Source organism: Grammomys surdaster, unplaced genomic scaffold, assembly GCF_004785775.1.
Source record: "Grammomys surdaster isolate TR1022 unplaced genomic scaffold, NIH_TR_1.0 267, whole genome shotgun sequence".
NCBI classification, from domain to species: Eukaryota; Metazoa; Chordata; class Mammalia; order Rodentia; family Muridae; genus Grammomys; species Grammomys surdaster.
In genome coordinates, this window is record NW_021604708.1 from 2,183,786 (window position 1) to 2,208,799 (window position 25,014).

At 44.0% G+C, this 25,014-nt stretch overlaps 1 protein-coding gene across 4 annotated transcripts in view; it reads right to left on the bottom strand.

The window, feature by feature from the left end:
• Ripor2 (RHO family interacting cell polarization regulator 2) overlaps positions 1 to 25,014 on the bottom strand; it is a 111,905-nt gene that overhangs the window by 61,737 nt on the left and 25,154 nt on the right. The window contains exon 1 of one of the 4 annotated variants that reach the window (XM_028776296.1): positions 24,705 to 24,818. The exons of the other annotated variants lie outside the window; for them this stretch is intronic. Within the exon in view, the coding sequence (XP_028632129.1) occupies positions 24,705 to 24,753 (49 nt within the window). The 5' untranslated portion in view covers positions 24,754 to 24,818. Of the gene's footprint in view, positions 1 to 24,704; positions 24,819 to 25,014 lie in introns of those variants that run through there. 4 annotated transcript variants of the gene reach the window in all.

Sequence of the window (25,014 nt, forward strand, 5' to 3'; positions counted from 1 at the left end):
ACACACACACACACACACACACACACACACACACACACACACACACACCTTTTGAAATTAGAATGATGGATCTGGAGAGGTGGCTCAAAGGTTAAGAGCACTGACTGCTCTTTCAGAGGTCCTGAGTTCAATTCCCAGCAACCACATGGTGGCTCATAACCATCTGTAATGTGATCTGGTGCCCTCTTCTGGAGTATCTGAAGACAGCAGCAGTGTACTCATAAATAAAATAAATAATTCTTTAAAAATATTTAGAATGATGAGATTTTTGCACATTCTCCTATAAACCCTGTCCACTTGTCAACCTAGACATCGAGTCAGAAGGAGTCTCATCAGGCAAGTTTGGGACAAGAGCACTGGTCCAGGAGGTGGAGGAGAGGCTGAGGTAGATGGTAAGGGATTAAAGTGACTGGCTGATTTCCCCTCACCCCACCAGGCCTCACATTGTGATTGGTCCAGAAAGGACAGGTAAGAAAACCAGCAAAAATTAGAGTTACCTGGAGAAATAACCTGCTGTCAAAGAGCCAGTTATGGGAATCACTGTTGGAAGGCTGTCTGCTTGGAGACCGACTATGAAGAATGTTTGTCAAAGTGACCTACACAGTGTTGCCCCAGCAATAGCTCATTAATGCCACCAGAAGTGATGGGAAGATGAATGGGTTCCAGTTTGGATGACAGTTCTACTTTTATTGTGCTTTTATTAGCAGGCATTCCACATACGGTGGTTAGGTTAGCTTATGTTTACATATTTCTCTCCTCAAATGTCAACAGTTCCTCCAGGACTAACAGGGTTAGGTATGACAAGGGGCAGATCTCCAACAGACTCGCTCACGCCTGCCAGGTCTGCACCTCCACACTGAGGAGCGCAAAGCAGAAGTGCTTAGAGGCTTTGCTGAACGAGAGCAAGCAGCAAACCAACCAGACAGCCAGAAGGAAGGCCTTGTTGATGTAACAACACTCAATGAGATGCAGGAAGGAAAACAGGAATAGTTAGGGTTTTTTGTTGTTGTTGTTTTGTTTTGTTTTGTTTTGTTTTTATGTTTCAGAGGCATCAAAACTGTCTTTAACGTCAGGAAAATACAGAAGAGCAGAAAAGGGTCAGGGAAGGGCAAAAGAAGGAGAACCATGCTGTTCACACACACACAAGACCACAGTGGAATATTTTTACTTTTTACTTTCCCCCTTTCCCACAAGCATGCCCGTGGTGCAGACCGAATGCTAACTTTTGTATGCTACTTTCCTCAGAAAGCTGTTTTTTCTTTTTTTAACTCCTTTGGGGGCTTGATTTCATACATTAATGTTTGTCTTATACTGTCTTAAAAGGATACACACAGGTTAATCCCTGTATTCCATGTTCTCCTTTAGTCAACAAAAGGAAAGCCTCCTAGACTGCATTACATATGTTTCTACTTCTGACTTTAAGATGGAGAGGGTTTGGCCAAAGTTAAAGGCGAGCCTTGCGAGGAAAGAGGGGGCTTTTCCATGGAAAGTAAGAGTATATCACATGTGTACATGCTTCAGCTGTAAGATAGCACATCATGGAATCTGAGAAATGGCAGGTGCTGAGCCCGATCACCTTGACACTCACAGGGTTTTCCTTTTCTTCTGTAAGCAAATTCCCCACGGGCCATAAACAGGTAATCATGAAGCATTTATGATGAGAGAAAACGGACATCTATGACAGCCAAGTGAGATGAAGAAGGACATCTCTGCTCCCGCTAAAGCATTGCTTGTGGCCAAAAGTCCACTAAGAAACTGAACCTGTCAAAGTTCTGAAGTTACAGGAGCTCCACAAATTAGACTGAAACCAGCTCTCAGAGAGAACACAGCCAACAAGCTAACAACATTAAACAATTCCATGATCAGTTCAATTGATTTCTGGAGGACAGGGCTAGAAACACTAGGGGAAGTCCAGAGAACTTCTAGGGTATGGTAGAACCTAGAACTCTACTGTGATAGGCTGGGGTCTAGCTGATCATGGAGCTCTTGCCTAGAATATGCAAAGCCTCAGGTTCCACACTGTAAAATACAGGAAAATGTAAAGAAAGATAAATATAAGTAATTAAATAGATTAGTAACAAATTTAAAATGTAGGATTATGTACATTTATTAAGATTCACACTGGAAACACAAGATGAGTGAATATTATGACTGAGGAACTTCAGATCAATAAAGCTGACTTAAAAATCATCAATTTCCAGAAAAAAGTTATCATTCCTTCTACAAGAGAAAGACCCAAGAAATCAGGGTAAGGAAAGGAAACAGTTGGGTGAGATGGATGGATGCCCCTCTGAGTATAGAATAACCCTAGTAAGTTGATCCTTCTAGTAAGGCAAGTCCCTGGCAGCCCTGGGACCCACTGATCTCTGAGTCATTTCTCCATGCCTGACAGGTCCCTTCTTCCCTAACAGTGTGCCCTTCTGTTTATGCTCCTCCACATCTCGGTCAAGAGCAGAAGTATAATTCAGTTGTCTCAATGAGCATGTGAGCCCAATGTAAATAGCCTGCTATGCTAAATGATTATGTGAAATGAATTCTAAAAATAGGTATCTGCTTATTATACATCTACAAGGCACCTATTACAGAGGTGACTAATCTTTAGAAAAAGGAGATGCATTTAAGTCATTGCCTACATTTTTAGATTTATTTTATTTTTATTATGTGTTTGGGTGTTTTGCCTGAATGTGTCTGTGCATGTCCCCATGGAGGACAGAAGCAGGCTTTGAATCCCCTGTAATTGGAATTACAGATGGTTGTGAGCTGCTTGTGGCTTCTGGGAGACCTTGGGTCATCTGGACGAGCAACCATCTCTCCAGCCCCCATTGCCTACTTCTTTAAAGAATTGATGCTCTAAAGTAAACCAAGGCAGTGACCAATTCCAACTAAGATAAGTGATATAAATGGATGGAAAATGTATAACTGATTTTCTATAATCTCATTCCTTAGCAACCAGATGAAGGGACCGAGGCAGGTCCCATAGGCCTCTTAAGCAGTGTCACTGGAGCAGCTATGAACTCTGTGTTTGTAAAACAGAGAAAGCAATTCTTCTTTACTTTATTTATTTTTCTCATTCATTCATGCATGCATGCATTTATTCTTTTACGTGTGTGTGTGTGTGCATGTGTGTGTGCATGCGTGAGCATGCATGCGTGCTCCTATGTATGTACTTTCCATAGTACATGTATGGGGAAGTCAGAAGCCAACTTGTGGAAGTAGGCTCTCTCCTTCTACCATCTGGGTCCTAGGAACCAAAGTTGGGTCATTAGGCTTTGCAGCAAGTATCTGTCTGATCCATCTTGTTAGCCTGTAGTCTCCATTTTGATGCAAGCATTGAGCATTCCAACTGAGAATGAAACTTCCTTCAATCTTGAAGTCAATCTCAAAACTACTTGGGTCTTTTTTTAAACTACGGACATCCACGCAGACGGGAAGGCTTCTGTTTAGAAATACAGAGAGGGCGGAGAGATGACACAGTTGGTAAAATGCTTGAGGTCCAAGCATGTGGACCTGAGTTTTATTCACAGAACCCACATAAAAAGCCAGCCACAATGGTGTATACTTATAATTGAAGCACTGGGGAGGCAGAGGCAGGTGGATTCTTGGGGCTCACTCTCCAGTCAGCCCAGCTGAACTGGTAACCCATTTTCTGACTATTGTCCCAGTCAGTTATAACCATGATGGTGGCATCATGGCCATGTTTGAATCCTATCATTCTTTGTTATGTAAGAAGGAGCTTTTCTTACTGCTTATATTCATTAATCAGTTTATTGTTAATATGGACTCACGGATTTTTGTTTTCAATGGGTTATAATCTACTACTATGGTCTTAAGAAAGAACCAACTGTTTTTTGTTTGCTTGTTTTTCTATTTTTTTTTTTTTTGAGACAGGGTCTCAGTGTGTACCCTGGGCTGGTCCTGAATCTACAGTCCTGTCTCAGATTCCAAATACAGGAATTATAAGCATGTGCCGTCATGCCTGGCTCAGCTGTTTCTTGAAGCATTTTCTGAGCAGCCCGGCCATAACTTAGCATCTTTAGGGACTTCCTCCATCATTATTTTCTTAAATGTCTTATGTCTTTGGCCAAGCCCCACCTTTTTTGAGGATTATCAGCTGTCTTTTTAAGCTATTTTTGATAGTCAGTACAGGGCAAGACCAAAGAAATAAACCAAAAATCCACAAACAAACGAAAAACTTGGCTTTGGGACCAGGTTGACCATTTTCACTCAGTTTACCTCCGTAAGCCCTGCTCTTTCTTGTCCTAAGTAACCAAGGTTGCTTCAAGGAGAAAAGTGCATGGCCTAATGTGGGGCAATGGTCTTTCCCATTACCTAGAATTGCAGTTTGAAGACACACTTGTGGTTCATCAATCAAATAGAGAATGCCCATTACAAGCCACAAGCATCCGATAGCTGAGACAACACACAGTGAGGAAGTACTGTGCTGCCCCCAGTCTCTCTCCTAAGTCCCCTCCCCAAAGGTGATAGCACAGTACAGTATGTAGAAGCTATTTTAAGTGTCTGCCTGAGTCATACGAAGAGTAAAGAAGAAATGTTAACAGCCTGTCTATTCATCGGGTTAGCCAATTGTAGGAACTTCTAGATAATTGGCCACGCTTCAGCCCTGGGGAAAATGACAATTCTGCTCCTTCTTCCGTTCTGGTGGATTAAATAAATGCAGGGAGTAGCAGCTGGCCTCACGATAATTAGACGAGAAATGATTCAGGACACAAAACCCACTTAAATCTCTAGAGGGGTTGGGTTGATTTTGACTAATGTTGGCATTACTCATTTTAAAATGCAAAGCCTAGAACACTCACAGGACTTCAGAGTACACACTACACATCAAAGCCAGTTAGAAGGCAAGAGCATTTTGCACTCAAAGGAGGCTCAGGCTGTTTGTAATAATAAGTAATTTTGCCCCCACCCCAACCCCCACTTTTTTTTTAAAACCATGGTATCAAAAGGGGAACGTGTCTTGGGAACATGGCTTTGGAGACAGCTTGGCTGATCCTGCTGAGAGAAAAACACACCCACCATGTCCCCCTCCCCTTTTTGATCATCAGATTGAAAAACAACACTCTGGTGTAGAAGAAAATCAGCTCCTCCCAGAGTATCTGCATTCAGAATGATCATCCCTAGGGCTTGGCAACTCCTTTATAACAACCTCAACATGATGCTGACATGTTCTCTTCTGTTCTATTTGGCTTTAGTAAAATGATCATTTATTAATTATTATCATTAACAAGTGCCTGTATTTTATTGTTCTCACCAGAACTGTGCTCCATCTTTGAGACACTAGGTAGAAGAGCTGTTGAGTTCTAGACCATGCCCAACAGTGTGCTTAGGATTGCACTTGCATAATGTGGGCTTGACAAAGACTGCCATTAGTTAATGGACACAAGAGTCTGGTTCTTCTACATAAAGCTAGATGCTACATTTTATATTAGAGAATGGCCAGGCAGCCGGGCGGTGGTGGCGCACGCCTTTAATCCCAGCACTTGGGAGGCAGAGGCAGGCGGATTTCTGAGTTCGAGACCAGCCTGGTCTACAGAGTGAGTTCCAGGACAGCCAAGGCTACACAGAGAAACCCTGTCTCGAAAAAACAAAAAAAACAAAAACAAAAAACAAACAAACAAAAAAGAGAGAATGGCTGGGAAATGAAAATCTTTTTAGAGTAGGTGCATAAAATCAAACTGACAGATTTTTCGTAAACTGACACTACTTTTTCTGTGGCCACATTTTTTTTCATGTCCTCTTATTTTCTATATTATGTATTTATTCTTAGAGAATTTCCTATATGTATACAGATGTATTACGATTGTACACACTCCTCTCCCCAACTGCACCAACCACCCCATAACAGGTCCCCCTTGCAACTTCATTATCATCCTTTTTTTGAAGATCTATTAATTGATTTATGTGTGTGAGTGTATAAGCACATATTTGTAGGTGCCCATGAAGGTCTGAAGAGGTCATCAGATCCCTTAGAGGTAATGTTATAGGTATTTGTGAGGGACCTGACATAGGTACTGGGATCTAACTCTGGTCCTCATGACTGAGCAGCAAGTGCTCTTAACTGTTGAACCATCTCTCCAGCTCCTCCTTCTCCTCTTCTTCCTCTTTCTCCTCCTTTTCTCACTCCTCTTCCTTCTCCTTCTCTTTCCACCCACTGAGTCCCAGTAGTGCTGCCCATCTGTGCGTAAATGTGGACCACTCACTGGGGCATGGGCAACTTACACATAGCCATATCTCCCTTACACATAGCCATATCTCCCTGACCCACGCTCCTCAAAAGACTCTTCCTTTCCCAGAAGCCATCAGCTAGGTATGGCCATGTTAACACATCTTAAGTAAACTGAGTTGACAGAGGACGCACTGGTGAGTCTGTGATGTAAATACAGTTACAACAGTGGGCATGGTAATAAGGACTGATAATGGCCTGTGTTTCAGCTAGGCTATAACAATAAACTCGAAAGCCATTCCTTTCAAACTGGGGTTAATCCATCATTTTATTCCTGTTGTTATGGCAACATTTCAAAAGCAGTATCTCAATGCCAACAAGCTGCTTAATTGCAGAACAACCTAGCTTTTTTTTTTTTGAGACAGGGTCTCACTATATAATTCACTATGGAGCTTACTATGTAGGCCAGGCTGGCCTCAGTCTCACAGGTCTACTAATCTGCCTCCTGAGACCTGGGATGAAAGGTGTGTGCATCTACGTCCAACTAGTTAGTCTGAGGCAGGGTTGTGTGTGTATGTGTGATGTGTGTGTCCCACCATACACCAGCAGGTTCAAAGTTAAGTGGCTTCCCAGAGGCTTATACACATGCTCTCTTTGTGGTAATTTTAGCACATTAATCTGCTATAATTGGGGTGGTTTCTGCTGGTCCTTGCTGCTGCATACCAAGAAGTGGCCGGGTGCAGAACATCTGCACAGTTATTCTTGGCTGCCAAAGCCAAATTATTTATCATGGAAATGCAGAGCAGCTGTGTGCCAGAGTGCAGAGGATCCACAGCAGAATAATGTGCTTTCCCATTGGACAGTGAGGTTGCCAATAAGTTCTTAGTATCCTATGTTTTTTTCAAAGGATATAATGCTGTAAAACAGTAACAAGGCAGAAAACCCATCTTTTTCTTAAGCTTTAAGAACAGTGGAGTGTGCTGGGCGGTGGAGGCACATGCCTTTAATCCTAGCACTTGGGAGGCAGAGGCAGGCGGATTTTTGAGTTTGAGGCTAGCCTGGTCTACAGAGTGAGTTCCAGGACAGCCAGGGCTACACAAAGAAACCTTGTCTCGAAAAAAACAAAACAACAACAACAACAACAACAAAAGAACAGTGGAGTATAAAGGAGGAACCCAGCACTGGACTTAAGGACACAGGGAAAATCTCTAACACCAGAGACAAAAGAACACATTAGATGGTAATTAGTGCACATGTGGAAGCCATATTGCTTATATGTTGAGTTCAGAAGGTATTGTCACATTGTCTCTTGTGAGCCTATAGAACTCCTAGTCAGTCATATCAGGCTGACACCTGGACAAGGATAAGCTTCTTTCTTCCCTTTCTTCCATGGTTATTACACACACACACACACACACACACACGCAGGGGGGGGGGGGGGAGAGGGAGAGAGAGGGAGGAGAGAGGGAGGAGAGAGGGAGGAGAGAAGGGAGAGGGAATGGGAGAGAGAGGGAGGCAGAGACAGAGACAGACAGAGGAGGCAGAGGCAGAGAGGATCCTTCTATGTAGCTCAGGTTGGTTTGGAACTTGCCATGATCTTCCTGTCTCAGCCTCTCAAGCACTGGGATGCCTGCCTTGCCCGGTTTTTGTCTTCAGCCAGTTTACCTAGCTAGATGAGAGCCTGGGAGCCACATCTATTTTTATGGAGGAGGAAGCTGAGGATGGATTTCCTAAGGTTTCTGGAAGTCCTGGTGTGCAGCTTGGCTACCTCCCTGTTGCTGTCTTCAAATGCTAATCTCTTCTACATCCAAGCCACCATCAAGGCATGCTCTCAGCCCTCTGCACCACATCAGGCCAATGGAAGGACTGTGCTTGATTTCTGGGGACTCAGCCCTCACTCTGCAATGCTTGTCCCTTCTTTTCATCATGACGACAAGCTAGTAAGGAGTCATTTTTGAGATGCTTGGGCATTTAATGTGGTTTAGATATTAAACAATGGGAGGGAAAGTTTACTTATTTCATTGGGTATGAAATGCCATAGTTTCAAAACACACACTGAAGTGTGTACCAGGGAAATGACATGAGGTCTGGTTTGGCTTCTGCAGTTTCAGAAACTGAAATGATTTATCAAGTAAATAGAGAAAATCTTGGGCAATTTTTCCAACTGGATGATGGATATTCAGGGATTTGCCTTATGCATCCTACCTATATGCATGTTTGAATAATTAGTTAATTTTTTTATTTAATATGTACATGCTCCAGTGTGTGTGTGTGTGTGTGTGTGCCTGTAGAAGTATGTGGGGGCCATAGATCTAACTTGACGTCACTTCCCAGGAGCCACCCACCTAAGCTACGTCTCCTCTACACAACACTTCTTAACCTTTACAATCCATATGAGCTCATCAGGGCACAGTGAACATAAGGGTAGGGGACCAAAGATAATGGTAATACATGAAAACCTGCACCTCCAGATGAATCCAAGGTGATGAGGAATTTGTCTATTTTCTCTAGAGGAGGAAGGAGAATTGGTTTGGCCTTTTAGATTGCTGGATCAACCCATATACAACTTCAAAGAAAACAAGAAGCCACACAGGTGGTAAAATTAGCTGGCTTTAATAATTTCCATATCCACGTAACTTTCCACTTGACGTGGGTGAACATCTGTATAAACATAGAAAACCCAAGCTTGGGACCATTGCTCTTGGACTTGGAAGAGACCAACAGAGGAATGAGAGATGCCTTTAGGGAGCCCCTGACTCTGTTCCTGTCCTCCAGAAGCATGTGGGAGCTTTCTAGGACTTTAGTCATGGCTAAGAGGGCAGAGAAGTCTCATGTTGACAGAACTTGCAGAAGCACACATGTTTTGAGTAGGCTGGCAATATTAAGATAGATAACATAAGCCCATAGAAATGGAATTACATTTCTGTGTAGGGAAGTCATTGATGCTACCTGATGCTACCTTAGTATGGTATTCTCCACCATACTAAGTTTCTAAAACTTCTGGAACCAAATACTTTTAGGAACAGACAGCCCAGTGGATATCAAAATCAACAGAAAGAATGGCTTCTGTCTTGGTGGCTACAAGGCTGCTCATATCTCACATATCGGCAAAGGGCCTCACCAATCAGCCTAGTTCTTCACCATAGTTCATGAGTGTAGCCTCCTGCATGTTCCCAAGTATATAGGCATCATACATAGTAGCCTGTGAATTGGGAGAGACAGCTGTTAGCATTCCTCCACACACAAGGAAACTGGTCTTCAGTTAACTGTTCTAATAAGATGGATGGCAAAGCCAAAACCAGAATCAGCCCATCCTGCCACCCTTCATGTCCACTGTCCCTTAGCTGAGATACACAAAGCCTACTACAGCTTTCACGGTCTCCTTGTTCTTCTCTTCCCCCACCCCAGACCCAGGAAGAGTCTTCTGAAGTCCACGCTGGCTATGGATGGCCTATGTAGCCAAAGATGACCTTGACCTCCTGATCTTCCTGTCTCCACTTCTGGAGAGCTGGGATTACAGGTGCGTGCCATCATGCCTAGTTTTATTTTCCTGTTCCTTAAGAAGATACTCCACCAACCTGAACTGTAGGCTGTCAGCCTACAAACTTCATCAGTCTCTACTAAGCCATTGCTTTTATGGTTGGAGAAGACGAGGTGGGTCTCAGACGGTTCCCCTAGTCTTTACTCCTTTATTCTTCAACCATTCCCCACCATGAGGTTGCCTATTAGGTATGGATGGCCCCGGTGTGGTGATGACAACATGTTAGATTCAGCAAAAATGAATAGGCAGTCTCTGCTTCTCAGGGGCAATGCTTTGAATCTTATCTCTTGGGTTAAATCCAGAAAGTCACATGTATTCTTAGGAACTGAATTACTGGATTTACCTGCACTAAAATAAGGCCCCTATGTCTCAGCCACTGTCCCTTCATGCCACCAGCAAACACAAGAGCCAAAAGAACATTCTTCAAACAGGCTGCAATTAGGATTTCCTGGAGAGATTTTTTTTTTTTAATGTTGTAGTTTGAGACTTATTCCATGATTGTCCAATTTAGGTAATCTGGACTGAGACTCTGGCATAAGCTTTTAAAAATATCTTTCTAGGGCTTAGGTTTTCTTCATGCACACAGGCTGCAGTAAGCAGAGCCACATTTGACCTCTGGGTCCTTAATAGTGTCTGGCTATCTGATTCCAACTTCACTCAAGATGCTTTGTAAAGTATTTATTTGCAAGTCTTTACTAGGATTCTAGCAATTTCTGAAATGGTGCTAAACATACTTCTGCCCTTCTGTACTATCTAAGTATGAAAAGTGGCCTTCTCAGCATTAATGACTATAAAATCAGAATCTTGGTAAACAGAATTGCTGAAGACTGTCTTACAAAGCCAAATATTCTGCCAATGTTTAATTCCTTTTGTGAATAAATATGCTCATCCATTTCCTTCAGATGCATGTTTGTTTTCACTAAGAAATGGCAAAATTATACATATATGAAGGGATTTTTTTCAAGATTTATTATTTTTTTTTAGTATTTTTAATTATATATACTTGTACATGTCAGGGAGGTGGTATGTACACACGAGGGCATGTGCCCTTAGAGGCCAGAGGTGTTGGATCTGCCGGAGCTGGAGTTATAGGTGGTTGTGAGCGGCCAGATGTGGTTCCAAGAATGGTCACGTAGCAAGAATGGTCACGTAGGGGCCTCTGCAAGAACAATCCATGCTCTTAACCATCAAGTTACTTCTCCAGCCCCTAAAGGAGTTGTTTCAAAATTAATTTCTTTATGATTTGTTATCAGCGGACATCTGATCTCTACTCTTATTTTGTATACCTATATGCTTGGGAGTGTATAAATCTTCCTCTGGCAAAGAGGGATTGTGGGTGGGAAAGCTTTAGAGTCCCTGTTCTACGGTGCATTTTTCAGGCCTTCAGTGAACCACCCTCAGGCAGTCAGCCGGCACATTCATCTTGCATGCCTCTGAGAGCTCATCCCAGAGTTTGGAATTGAAAGTACAGAGGGTGTTGAAATGTAGGCGTTGACGACAGTCAAATGGGATGAGTAGAATTCAGAATGTGAACCAGGCAACTTCTTTAAAAAAAAAATGACACACATTCGAGTAAGAATGTATTTTGATCCCTAGGAGGGATAGAATTTTTCTCTGTACCAAAAATACGTTGTTTGGCAGGCTGGGCCTATTGTTTTCTAGTCAGCAGTGCGGGTGTTCCATCTCTAAGAGCAGATGCCCTCCAACTGTTCAGACTTGAGTATTTGGGGCCAAGAGACAAGAGGCCACCACTTGAACAGGTGGCTGGACACAGCCAGTCATTGCAAATCCCCTCCCCCTTCTGCCATTCTCCAGAGTAGCACTGGAGAGGCGGGGTTGTGGGGAGGGGATTACAGGGTGACACAATTAATATTCACAGCAGGAAAGGGCAAGTATCATCATCCCACCTACCAACTTCACTTTCCTTAACACTTCCAGAGTCAGCACAAAGCACCGAAGCTGAAGCCTTAGTCTCAGAGTATGCAAAAGCAGCTTGGCTTTATGCATGCGTCCAGCACCTCTCGTCTCACTAAGCATAGCTCTCATTAATAGAGAGGCCTTGAGTTACACAGACTTGAGTTACACAGAAAGAAGGCCCCAGTCAATGTCCTTAATAGCAGGTCGAGGGAGGTAGGGAGCACAAACGAGGAAGTAGATGGCTCTGCAAGGTTAAGAACACACACATAGCATGTGGAGCATCCGTTTGCAGTCACCCTATTGCTGTGAGTCCTCTCTTTGGCTGAGTGCCCTCTACTTGGCCTCCTCTTCTGTAAGATGTTGACTGTAACATTTGCATCCTAATTTCTGAGGATTAAAAGACATCAGATCTGCCAAGTGGAAAGCACCACCAAATAGATGCTGAGAAACAACCAATGGCGGCTGTTCACATCCTCACTTCCACAAAAGTCAAGGCAGCAGAGACAAAGGACCTTGCCTAGCAATGAAAATCGCCTGCTTTGGTGCTTTGACACTTCTCTGTTTTGCTAATCAGTATAGTCTTCTCAGAACTTTATAGTGTCAAATGAGGAATTCTGGCACAGTCAGGAGACCATTGAGCAGCTGTGGCCTCACATCCAGGCTGGGCTCCCTGTGAGGGACTGTGGGGCTAGGGTCAACCATTTCTAACACCTCTTGCTAATATTTGCTGAAAACAAGATCTGATTATGGTGTGTAATTTTGGCATAGATGAAATTATATTGCTTTTCCCAGAAAAGGGCAATTGACAGCCAAATATAGACATTTCCTTTTTTTTTTAAGATAATATTTCTTTCCATTGCCGTTTTTAGACCTTGGGAAGAGCTTTAGGGAGAGATAAGAAAACAAGAGTGAAGATCAGCAAGCACAGGGCTGTTATCTTTCAACCTTGCTGTGGTGCTTTGGTTCCATTAATTTCCCTCATTAAGACACTTCTTCACAATTCATCACTTGAAAGGTTTGCCCTCCAAGGAACTAATATATATGTTATTATATATAATATATTAACTAATATATATATGAGCTGTCTCATATTGAGAGAAGTCTAAGGCTTAGATAAAGTTGACTTAAAAACTGAGATTACAGACCTGTCATCACAATTTGAGGCCAGTCCTGTCTGTATATATTCTTGGCCAGCTTACATACATACATGCATATATGTGTGTGTGCGTGTGTGTGTATGTATGTATACACACATATACATTTCTGATCACAACAACTTAAGTAATAACTTGTTATCTTGCCTTTTTTTGCCTGGCTGAAGGAAGCTAAGATCAGAGCTTGCCACTGAACCAGAGCAAGACCTTTGTGCTAGAGATTAGAGTAGTACCAGACAAGTGTTGTACACCAAGCTACCTCTGCAGCCTACAGGCTTTTTGTTATTGATTGAGATAGTATCTCACTATGTAGCTCTAGCTGGCTAGGAACTTGTAATACAGACAGGGCTAGCCTCAAATTCACAGCAACCCCCCCTTTCCTCTACTGATTGTTGTGATGACAGGTGTGTAACCCCAGTTTTTAAGTCAACTTTATTCAAGTCTTAGTCTCCTCTCAACACAATGAGAGAGTTCCCAGAGGCTTTGTCAGCCTGATTCAAGTCATCAGGAAATTTCCATTGGTGTTCTTTTATGGCCCCATAATTTTTTCCAGCTGCTTGTTTGAGTTTCAGATTTTGGAAGCCACTGCTTTGTGGAAGTTCTGGGACAATGTGGGAAGCAGTTATTGATGGAAACTGGAAATGTCCCATGAATCTCGATAAGGGAAATCATCATCAATCCCACCAAGTTATCTTCAGAAGGGAAATTATGCTAGGGCTGACATTGAGCCACGAAGACAACTTCTCTTATATGGATTTGAAAAATGGCAACCTCTGGAACAGATCAAATACACATTAAATTGGTGAATCACTGCTATTGTTCCAGAAATAATATTCAAATCTCGTCAGTCTCAATCTGAGAACTCTATTTGTGATGCAAATCAAAGGGTATATACCAGAAAATACTTCTGCTTGCAAACCAATGCCATTTTGCATATCATTTAGGTTGCTTGCCACTTTAAATCTTTTCAGATAAAGACACAGAAGGGTGAATTGCACGTGTATTAGCCAGATCTGACAGTATTCATTTTTCTTCAACTGCAGGTAATTATCCTGTATAATTCCCTGATGCATAAATTAAAGTCACATCAATTAGCAATGGTCTTGTTTTCCTACATTCAGTAATTAAGATGAAATTGATCAAGGGGTATTTTATGTACAGACATGGAGCTGATAATAAACGTCTTCATTGCAACACTGTTTCCTCTTTTGTTTTTCCTCCATTTCCTTCTCCTGCTCTGCACTGGTTCATTTGACAGACAGTGCTCCCAATATGGCATTGTTTGTCAGGGTGCATTGCCAATGATGTGGCAGAGAAAGTGCCCATTTCACCCCAGTGGGTATACCTTTGCAGGTCGTTGGCTGGAATAACGACCCTTCCCCCTACATAATTGAAAAAGCTTCTCTGTGGTTGCAATAGACTCTAGAAGAGCCTCGTTAATTGTCTTGCTATCAACATAAAACCTTGGCCCACATGGACAGTCTGAGATTTTAGTTGCCAAGCCAAAAGACCTGGCAGCCACAACCCAGCTGAGTTCTGTGGGAGAACTGTGGCTTCCTCAGCTTGCTGATGACTGTGAGTTGCTGTGGGAACAGTAGCTCTGCTTTTGGAGTCTCTGTGTATTTATATTCATTGCCATTGCCTGGACTTGGAGCCCACCTGGCCTAGGTTTAAAGCTGGGCTGCCTGCATTTTAATGATTTTGAGCCATAATTTTGTCATCTACGAGATGGTAAAATCAATTCTTACAGGTTATCACAAAAACTTGATGAGTTAATGCACATATCTGGGACATCAGAAATGCTTTTGAACAAGAGCTATTATTATTGGTATTAGAGATTAGTTTATTTATTTAGATTGGCTATTTCAACATGGAAGAAGATTTATGTCAACATGCAATATGACATATATATTCACAAAACTGTCACTCAAGATTTGTATTTATTGCTTCTTTTCCTCTATTTTCTTTTCATGTCTTCCTCCTCTTCCCTCCCCATCTTTCCTTTTTTTTTGGGGGGGGGGCGGGGAGCATGGTGTATTTTAAGACAAGGTTTTGCTATGTAGCCCAAGCTGCCCATTGGATCTGATGTAATCCTACCACCTCTGCAACTTGAATGTTTTTTATTTCCTTCTTCTGTATATAGAAACTTACATGGGTACTAGAGAGATGACACAGCAGTTGGGAGTGTACACTGCTCTGGTGGAGGACCTGGGGTTCCCAGCACCACCTGAGGTGGCTCACAATAGCCTGTACCTCCAGCTCTGGGTCATCTTCCACCTCAACCAATGGCGCTTGTGCTCTCACTAACACGCCCTCCACCACATACACATAATTTAATATGTAAAGTATTTTTAAATGAAAATTCACACGCATAGTTCAGTCTCACTTATTCTCCCCAGGTGGATCATCAAGGAGTGAGGCCAGTCAGCCTCCTGCAGGAGAGACTGCTGCTCCTTGCTCTGCCTTTCCTTCAGTCTCCCAGCCTGATGAGTATCTTCACACTTAGGGAAACAGCTTGACACTGCCCTGTAGTTTCTTCTATGACTATTTCCTTCCATTAGCAGGGAAGAGACATTTTTGGAGCAGAAAGCAAGATAAGTAAATAAATAAGAAAACATCTGGAAAACATCTCACTGTGGAGAAACACACACCGAAGATCCCAAAACAGAAAGTGACCCTCAAAGGAAAGAACACCACGTGTCCTTGCTGTCCTATTTTAGGGCAAGGAGCAAGATGACACGATTCAAGGGACAATATTTTTTCTTTTTAAACATCATGGGAGCCTGAATAGGAGCAGTTCCTGACCCCTTTTCCATCTTTCATGGAACAAAGAACTCTGAGGACATCAGATAGAAGATAGTCACCTCAGACCCACCCTGAAGTTTGGCCATAGTTGAGTTATTAAGTAGGAAGGGCAAGCAGGACGTATCAGACTCCTCATTCCAGCTCAGGCAGGCTTTTACTGCCCAGGGAAGAGATGTGGGCAGGCCCAGGTGGAGGGAGCCCAGGCAGTAGTTAGAGTCAGTGCTCACCCATCCTTTTCTACACGGACATTCAGATTTTGGACCAGACAGTTTACCTTTTATTTTTCTTTTGAGACTGGGTCTCATATATCCCTGGCTGGCATCTAACATCCTCTGTAGCTGAGGATGACACTGCACTCTAGAACCCACTGCTTTTGATGCTAAGTACTGGGATTGTGTGTATTGACCACTACATGTGGTTTATGCTTTTTAATTTGTGAAACCAGAAGCATTGATATTACATCACTGGGTTGTTCTATGTTTAGATGAATGTCAGAGAGGACTGGGGAGATGATTCACTTAGGAAAGTGTTTGCCCTTCAACAATGAGGACCTGGGTTCAGATCCCTATTCCTCTCATGTGTGGCATCCTGTGCCTGTAATTTAAGCAACAAGGAAGGAGAGATAGGAAGATCCCTGGTCTTGCAAGCCAGCCAGTTCAGCTCAGTAGTGAGGGCCAGGGCAGTGCAAGACCCTGTCTCAAAACAATCTGGAGAAGTTAATGAGGGAGATGCCTGACATTCACACACACATACACACATACACACACAGACACACACACGCACACACACACACACACATGCACACACACAAATAGGACAATGGAGATAAGAAATGTAAAGTATAAAAAATGAATAAAGCAGAAAATCTCTTCACTCAGACTAATATGATTATGTACCTCTCTAAACAACAATACCTTGGATTCAATTTGAGCCACACCAAACTTCAAGCATCAAGGAAGGATGCATAAACTGAAAGAAGCCATAGAATGGGGAAAAAACAGCGAGTCTGGTGGGACAGTGGTGGCAGCATAGGAGCTGTACCTCTGGGGCTAAGTCACTTGCATCTGCCCTTTCTCCTTTCTCTCCACCTCCTCAGAGGGACCTTAGTTTGAAGATGTTCTCCAATGCAAATATTTACACCCTCTGTATTTCCTACACAGGACTTCAAGAAGTTCTCTGAACTCTGTTGATTCAATGTATTGGCTGATTGGAATCTCTTCATCCAGGGCAACATCTTTGCCTTTCTAACTGCCTCCTCTCCAGAAACTAACACAAAGCACATCAATCTGCTCCTCATGGAAAACTCAAGATTGAAGTCCAGCCTCCTTGCTAAGATGAGTAATCTCAGAACTCTGGAGGCTGAGGCAGGATGACTGATGTGAATTTGATACCAGCTGGACTTCAGAGTAATATCTTGTATGAAGAGAAAGGATAGGGGAGTGGGGTGATGGTAGTGGTGGTGGTGTTCAATTTCTTAGCCAATATTGAACTGGAAGAAGAGATGGGAGTCAGATCTGTGCTGGTTTCTACAACAGACCACTGACCTATCATCTACCTCAGTAAAGACAACCAGGACAACAAAGCTATGGTCTTCACTGACTTCATTCTACATTTGTTAGAAGCAAGTGGGTTACTTATTGTTAGGTGACCAATCATTCCATACATGCAACTGGCCTGCAAACAACCACAATGAGTCACAAACTTCAGACAGCTTTGGATCCACGTCTCCTATCAGTCAGATGGCAGTAGGTCACGAACCATCAAGGACCAGTGTTGCTGATGGCTAACAGGCTTCTCAAAGTCTCAGGTCTGTCCATGTGGTCAGTTAGCTTGGGCTTCCTCTCAGCATAGTAGTTTTAGCTGAGACACTTGGAATGCTGGCTCTCAGCTTCAGGAGCTATGTTCCATCTGACAAGAGTGGAAGCCGAATTACCTAAATGGAGAGGTGCGGTGCCATTTGTAATTCCAGCACTGGAATTACTGGAGCCTGGAATAGGAGGACTGCCACAAATTTTGAGGCCAACAGGTTACATTGTAAGCTCAAGGCCAGCCTGGGTTATACAGTAAGTAAGATACTCTGTCAAGCAGCAAACAAATAAAATTACATTGTGTGATCTGGGCTTAGAAGATATATTCTTAAACCAGGCATAACAGTATGTTCCTGTTATTCTAGCTGGTGAGTGGCTGGATGATTGTTGAGTTCAAGGCCCTGAACTAGTTCTAGGCTATCCTGGGATGCTCAGTGAGGCATCAGACAGCAACAGTGATGCTGATGACTACCACGATAACAACAACAGTAACAACTGAGCAATAAAAGGTCATATTCTCTATTGACCAGGAATGTTGCAATTCTGAAGGAACAAACATAGACCACTCTCTGGACAATGACTTCTACCAAGCAGAAGGGGGCAGCTATTCAAAGCTTCCTTCCTCCCCTTTCCCTCCTGTATCGTCATGACTTAGAAACATTTGTTAAGCTACCTAAAAACTCAAGCATCCACTTCTGTTCTGCCAAATGCTACCATCCCTCACAGAAGGACAGCGAGGGTGTTGGACATATCCACCAGTGGCTCTCAAAGGCCTCATGACTTCCTGCAGCAGCTGCAGGGGTTATACTTGCTTGGCATTCAATGTCACATTGGCTACTGCCCCCAGCTTTTAGAGTGCCTCCCTGTATTGAAATACCATTTCCCAGAACCCTCTACAGTTAGATCATCCCACCTCCATCAGACTCCTGTGAGCTATGAAGGCAGATGTGAATGGAAGGCTGAAAGTGTTGCTTTTCTATGGCTCAACGTTGGAATGGATTACCATAAAGCTAGCAGTATCAAACATGAACACGCATTTGTGAACTTATAGCTCTATCGGACTGAGATCTGAAATAGGTCTTACTAGGTACAAATCAAGACACTGACAAGCCTATGTTTCTTCCTGGAGCCTATATAGGAAAACCTGTTTCCTTATCTCTTCTAGCTTCCAGCATTTCTTCTCCCAGGTCTCAATCCTTCAACTTCAAAGGTGACAACTTTCTGCGGCTCTACTGGTCCTTTCAGAGAGCCATTAGTTTTCTTTGCTTTAAAGAACTGAATTAACTAGACTGGGCCAGGTGGTGGGTTATTCAGGATACTGCTAAATCCTTGACATAATCATATGGGTAAAGTCTCCTTTTTCATAAAGGACATTGGAGTTTTAGGTCCCAGAGGCTTGGCATGGACATCTTGGAGTGGGGGAGGGGGAGAGGAAGGGAGGGAGGGAAGGAAAGAGAGCGAGAGCGAGAAAGAGAGAGAGAGAGAGAGAGAGAGAGAGAGAGAGAGAGAGAGAGAGAGAGAGAGAGAGAGAGAGAATAGCATTATTTTATGCACTATCCTGGACCAGCCACCGTACTAAGTAACTAAGTATCTGGTTTTTCCTGTGGTAGCTTCCTGGTAGTTGTTTCCTGGCCATGCCAATAGCTTCTCGGATCATCAGGCAGCTTCTTGATTCTAAATCAAGGTAGGGACATTTATAGTTCAGTTACAAATTTGGTTTACAAAGTGTAACTTCTGTGTGTGTGTGTGTGTGTGTGTGTGTGTGTGTGTGCTTAGCCTTCTTCAGTGTAGCTCATAATTTTGCAAGCCATCTTGACTTTCCGTCCTTTCTGCTGATTGGATTCTCCTGTCTGCAACTGAAGCCTGGTGAATGCTGGATCCCCTGTGTGCTGTCTGTCATTTGAGATCCACCCTTCCCTGTCTTTTCCAACCCCAGTTGTTCCCAAGAATGAAACCTCACTAAGATAATTTTAAGTTAGACTACAGCTAATGAAGAAAATGGATCATATCCGCATGGCTAATGCTACTTTATGAACTAATAGGCCCCCAGTGTTGGAAGGGAAATGGTTAAGGTCAAGGTTATTCTTGAACTTCATGTGTTGCAAAGAGCAAAGAAATTAAATGCCATGTGAGGAATAATCTCTTGGGAGTTGGTCTAGATCCAGGAATCTGTCCTGGACTGTGTATCGATCCCCGTTGCTCTGTCTCCTTCTGCCCTTGCCCTCCTGAAGGGTGAAGCACTGCACAGACAAGCTGAAGAGAATGTAGTCATTGTTTCTTTGATCCCTTTCAGAACAATCAGCTTGTGAAGGAAGAGGGCTCTTGCCGGGCTACAAGGGAAAGGCAGAACACTAAGCCCAAAGGGAAGCACAAACACAAGAAACTGGTAAAAGACACTGTTTGTCTATATTTAAGGTGCTTTGTAGTGTGGTCATGGCCAATCTTTCTCTGACATGACTGTCATTAATAACAGCTTATTTCACTACTGTTCCTAGGTGACCTTCGAGGGTGACCTTCCCAGCAGGCTTGCCTTCTCACTGCCCTGATCTTCTCTATCTTCTTTTAGGTTCCTGCTCTCAAATTCAGGTTCACAAGTTGTTGATTCGTAGTTGATGTCTTCTCTTGGCTAGGCACAAACCACAAGGACACAGAAAGAAGCCAAACAGCCCCTCTGAGCCCTCTGGGAGCCCACTGGTCTTTTTATCTGGTAGTTTCTCTTTCCCCTTCCATTCATTCCTCCTGAAAGGCCTAGCTTTCTCTGACCTACCTTAGCTCTTTGCCTAGGGTGATCATCCTTGTACTGTCCAAACCTCACATGCTTCTGAGTGAAGGAGTGTGTTTGGTATCAACAATGATCTTACAACAGCATGTATAAATGCAGGGCTGTGCTTTGAATGTGGTTCCCAGGTCCTCCAAGAGTCACACAATGGAAGTATTGGAAACCGGTGGAATTGATCCCCAGGTTAATGGGGAGTATACGCTCTGAAGGGAGTGTGGGATTCCAGCCTTTCCTGGTTCCTGGTTTAAGATGTCTTTGTTTGCTTAATATTTGCTCATTTAATAATTAAGTGCCATGAGGTGATGCAGTCAAGAGTGGGCTCTCAGCGAGCCTCTGTAATACCATCCAAATGGTGAGCTAAATACATAAGTCTCTCCTTCCTTCCTAAGCACCCTGTATCAGGTATTTTGCTATTATGACAAAGAACTGACTAACATATAGGATTAACCAAGCTACATAGTCACGCAGTTGCCTCTTCTTTCTTCTCTGCTGGATTGCACTTCCTGGAAGTTATAATTGATATTTTATGCTTTTACTATGAAGGAGAAATCTCAGTCTGGCAAAGATCTCAAGAACTTGCTCAGGGGAACACATGCATAAGCAGGAGAAAAAGAAAAAGTAGTATTACCCTACATCACTTAACAATGAACATTAAAAATCCACTTCAGAATTAGAGGTAATTAATTTTTATATGTATTTTAGAATAGTGTAAAATCTGTATACTGTTTTAAAAGAATGTGATAAACCATCCCCTTTGTTTAAGGCTTCTTGCTCTGACAACATAGAAATCCTGCATCTCATTTTCTTTCACTGTGAAAAATAATTTTAATTTCCTTTTTCATTAGTGTAATGAATGTAAAAGCATTCAACGCTCCCCCTCACCATTATCAGTATCATATAAACAAAGAACAATAGAATAAACTGCATCAGCTTCCTCTCTTCGTGGCAGTCTGAGTTTCCTTAGAAGGAGGAAACCCCTCAAGGAACCCATGAGTAATGAATGAATCCTGACTAGATAGCTGCCACACTCAGAAAAACATCTATTATTTCCAGGGAATGTTTCTAATCTAAGTAAGTAAGGGATAAGCTTACTTGACCAAGTCAACCAAACAAAGACCTAGACCGTTAGCCCAGAGGAAGCCTGTGGCTTCAGAGGGGAGGGACACAAGAAGGACCAAAAATCGTGGGTCTTTCTGAATTAGCTCACTCAAGATGGAATGGCCGGTTCCATGGAGTCCCTGTGAAGGCTCCCATGCCTATCCCAGCGAGGTTTTCACAGGGAGGATGTTGTCTAGAGAAACTGAATACAATATGACAGCTTAGAGGAATGAAGCTCACAGCAGGGCTCCGCTGAGAGATAGAGGTGCAGCTTCATAATCCTTCCCCGTTTCTGAACACATCTTCCCATAGTCCCATTGTGGGCTGTTTATATGAGGACTGATGGAAGACACCATTCCACACTGAGGTCTGTCTTTGTGGAACCAATTACTTGCCTATCTGTAACTCCCCCCACCCCCCCGCCCCACCCAACTCCCTTGACCCATTGTCTGATTTCAGTTGGTATTCTTTTCTGGTTGAATGGCCTCAAACACAAGCAGCACAACACACACCCAGACCCTCCTCACCCCACCACCCCGGAGCTTTTCTTGGTAGATGAGAGTAACCCTGGTAAAAGATCTGTGTGCAACCATGAAGCTCCTGCTTAGAACCAGGCACAGGAAGCCCAGATGGAAAGTGAGTCTGCCATTGTCTGGGGATCACCCACTGTGCAGATTAAATGACTTTCACTTCCGCTCCTAGTTCCTCTCAAGGAAAGCAAGAGGCTGGTTTCAGACTTGCTGCTTCTTTTCAGAATAAAAATAAAACTGCATTTTAATTTTTTCCCCAGCCCTTGAATGCTTGGATGTTAGAATAAAGCACTTGTTTGCAAACTCTTTAACCTCGAAGGACCATTGTAAGAAAGCTCTGATCATTAACCATGAAATGTCAAGGCTATAGTGTCCACTCTCTACAGCTATTCTTCTCTGTTTGAGTCCTCTTAACAGAAGTGGGGTATAATACAATGAGCTCCAAATGTAACAAGAGGGACTGGGGAGATGGCTCATTCAGTAAAGTACTTGTTACACAAGCATGGGGACCTGAATTTGATGCCCAATACCCATGTAAAAAGCTAGGCATGGTAGTGTCCAGCTGTAATCTTAGGGCCAAGAAAGCAGGGCCTGGGAAATCCCTAGAGCTCTCTGGCTAGTCAATCTTGCTGAATTGGTGAACTCCAGGTTCAGTGAGACTGTCTTAAATAATAAGGTGAAGACTAACAGAAGGCACCTGAACACACACAGGAACTCGTGCACACACACACACAGAATGAGGGGAGGGGCAGGAAGGGAGGGAGGGACAAAGAGACTAACAGAAGTGGTTTGGTTTCACTTAGAAGGAGGCTCATGGTTGATAATGTAGCTGAGTCCTAGGATCTATCCTCTCGGGGGTAGTTTCTTGTTAGCGAAAGAAGATTTAGTCAGCACACCTGTCAGGACCCCATTCCAAAGTCTGGACACTTATATAGGTGTAGTTGCCCAGATCCAAACAATAGGCATAAAAACCTCCTCCTAGTCCACCTGGGACACTTCACTCCTCAACGGAGACAGGACCCTTCTCTGCTGGAAATAGCTCTACTTTGTAATTAACGGAAGGGAAGGAGCCATCTTGGGAACGTGTGTTTTGATAATCAGGCTTCCAGGCAAGTCCTCTGGCCGTGCTTTCAGCCTCCCCTCTCTCCGCTTTGGCATTCTCTATATTTATGTTGAGGACAAAATATTCATAGTGAAAACATCTCACATCAGAGTGTCAGAGGAAGAGAGCAACAACACCCATCAGGGGGCTTTTGGAAAAGCAACCCATGCACACATGCGCTATGTTTTGACTAAACAGATTTTCCAATGTTCTTTTTCAGATGGTTGGGTGCAGTCAGCTTTTGGACAGGCAAATGTATTAACTTCTAGGGCAAAGGCCACCTTGTGGCTGTATCTCCACTCTTGGGACATCAGCAGGAGCTCTGATGTTGGAGGCTGGACTGAGGAGAACCCCCCCCCCCCCGAGATTTATTCGAACAGAGGGAGGGTGCCTACTTTACAGTTAATTGCTGGAGACTGGATTGAGGGTGCTGATTCTTTGCAAGAATTGTGCCCTGGCCTCTTGCTGTAACAGCAGATAGAAGGCTCTGGTGGAGCTAAACCTTATGAATGGGACTCTCAGAGCCTGCTCTAAGAGAAAATACCAGCTGAGGGTGAGAAGGAGGAGCGAGGCAAACCTGACCCAAAAAAGCTCTCCCAAAACAAAACAAAACCAACCATCCATCCATCCAACCAACCAACCAACATCAAAAACAACAAAACAAAAAAGGAAGAAATGACTGTGTCAGGAAACAATGGGTGGGTGCTCATATTTGCAAGGGGAGCTGGGAGGAAAGACAGCCTGTGTGTGTGTGTGTGTGTGTGTGTTTAAGACAATCACATTGTTTCTCAGCTGAACTGTTGACATTTCACAGTCGCTCATGCAACATATAGGTGTCCCCTAGACCTGTGGCTTCCATTCTGCCCCACCCCCACTCCTTAAAAAAAAAAAAGACCGCCGCCAGCTTCTCTAGGATGTTGTCTTGTTTTCTCACTCAGGAGCTGTGACTGTCCACAGTCCTGTCATTCTCACACCTGAATGGCTTTGCTTAGCGAATCTCCAACACCTGCCCTCTTCTACAGAGAGGGGTCTGTATCCCTACCCACGAATCTGTGGGAGGGAACTGTGAGGTAATAAATAACCCGAGGCAGGAGAACTACAGAAACCGACCTTCCCCAGCATGTTCAACACCACAGACACCTGCTAGTGCGGGAGTGTCCCCAAGTGTGACCCCGTACCCCAATCTTTCCAAACACAGGTTGGCATCAAAAGTAACATTTCTTCTGGCTTGCCCTCTTCCCCATTCTCACCGACTTCACGTGGCCAATTTGAAGCAGCTGGGTCCCAGCCAAGCTCAGTTGCTCAGTCTGGAGGCACACGAAGCCCTTGGAAATTGCGATCCTTCCTCCGAGCTGGATCACCCATCGCAGCTGGGTGCCCGGAAGTCTTTCAGTAGCTAAGGTTCACTCACGATCCTACCCGCGGACGCTCAGATTCCGGTTCCCGGCTCCTACCTCTCAGGTACCTCTCTTGTCCCTGACAAGCCCCTACCCTAGGTAGTGCCACAGGCTTCTCTAACCTTCTCAATCGGTCCTTCCACAGTGTGGGACATCCTTTGGGTCTGCCTGCACAAAGTGCACGGCCCCTCTCCCTTAGCAACTTCCCTTCTCGTCCCAGCCCACATCAGGCTCCCCGGACTCGCCAGGACCGAGGAAGCCCGGACACCCAAGGGTTCTTCTTAATATACTAGGCTCATTTAAGACCAGGACACTCCTCCATACAGCCACCTCATGCCGGTGGAAACCAAAATCACACGCAGAGAATGTCTTTAAGAAGCGCATGCACCTACCTGCTGAGAACGCTCCTAGTGCCCGGAGACGCTTAGTACCGGGTGGCATGTACCACCTCCGCACCCACGCACCGCCCCTCGCTGCCGTGCACCTCCGGCTCCGCGAACAGTCGGTGCTCGTTCCTCCCAGGAAAGAGCCGAGGGTGACAGTCGTGGCCTCAGCACTCGGGAGTCGCACCAGATGCCGCCGCGTCGGGTGAAGTTGCGGGGCCAGCAGACGCGCGGGTGGCAGAGCGTGGAGCGAGCGCGGCAGCGGAGAGGGCGGTGGGGAGGCGCGCACGCGGAGGCTGGCGCGTCACCGGTGCGGGGA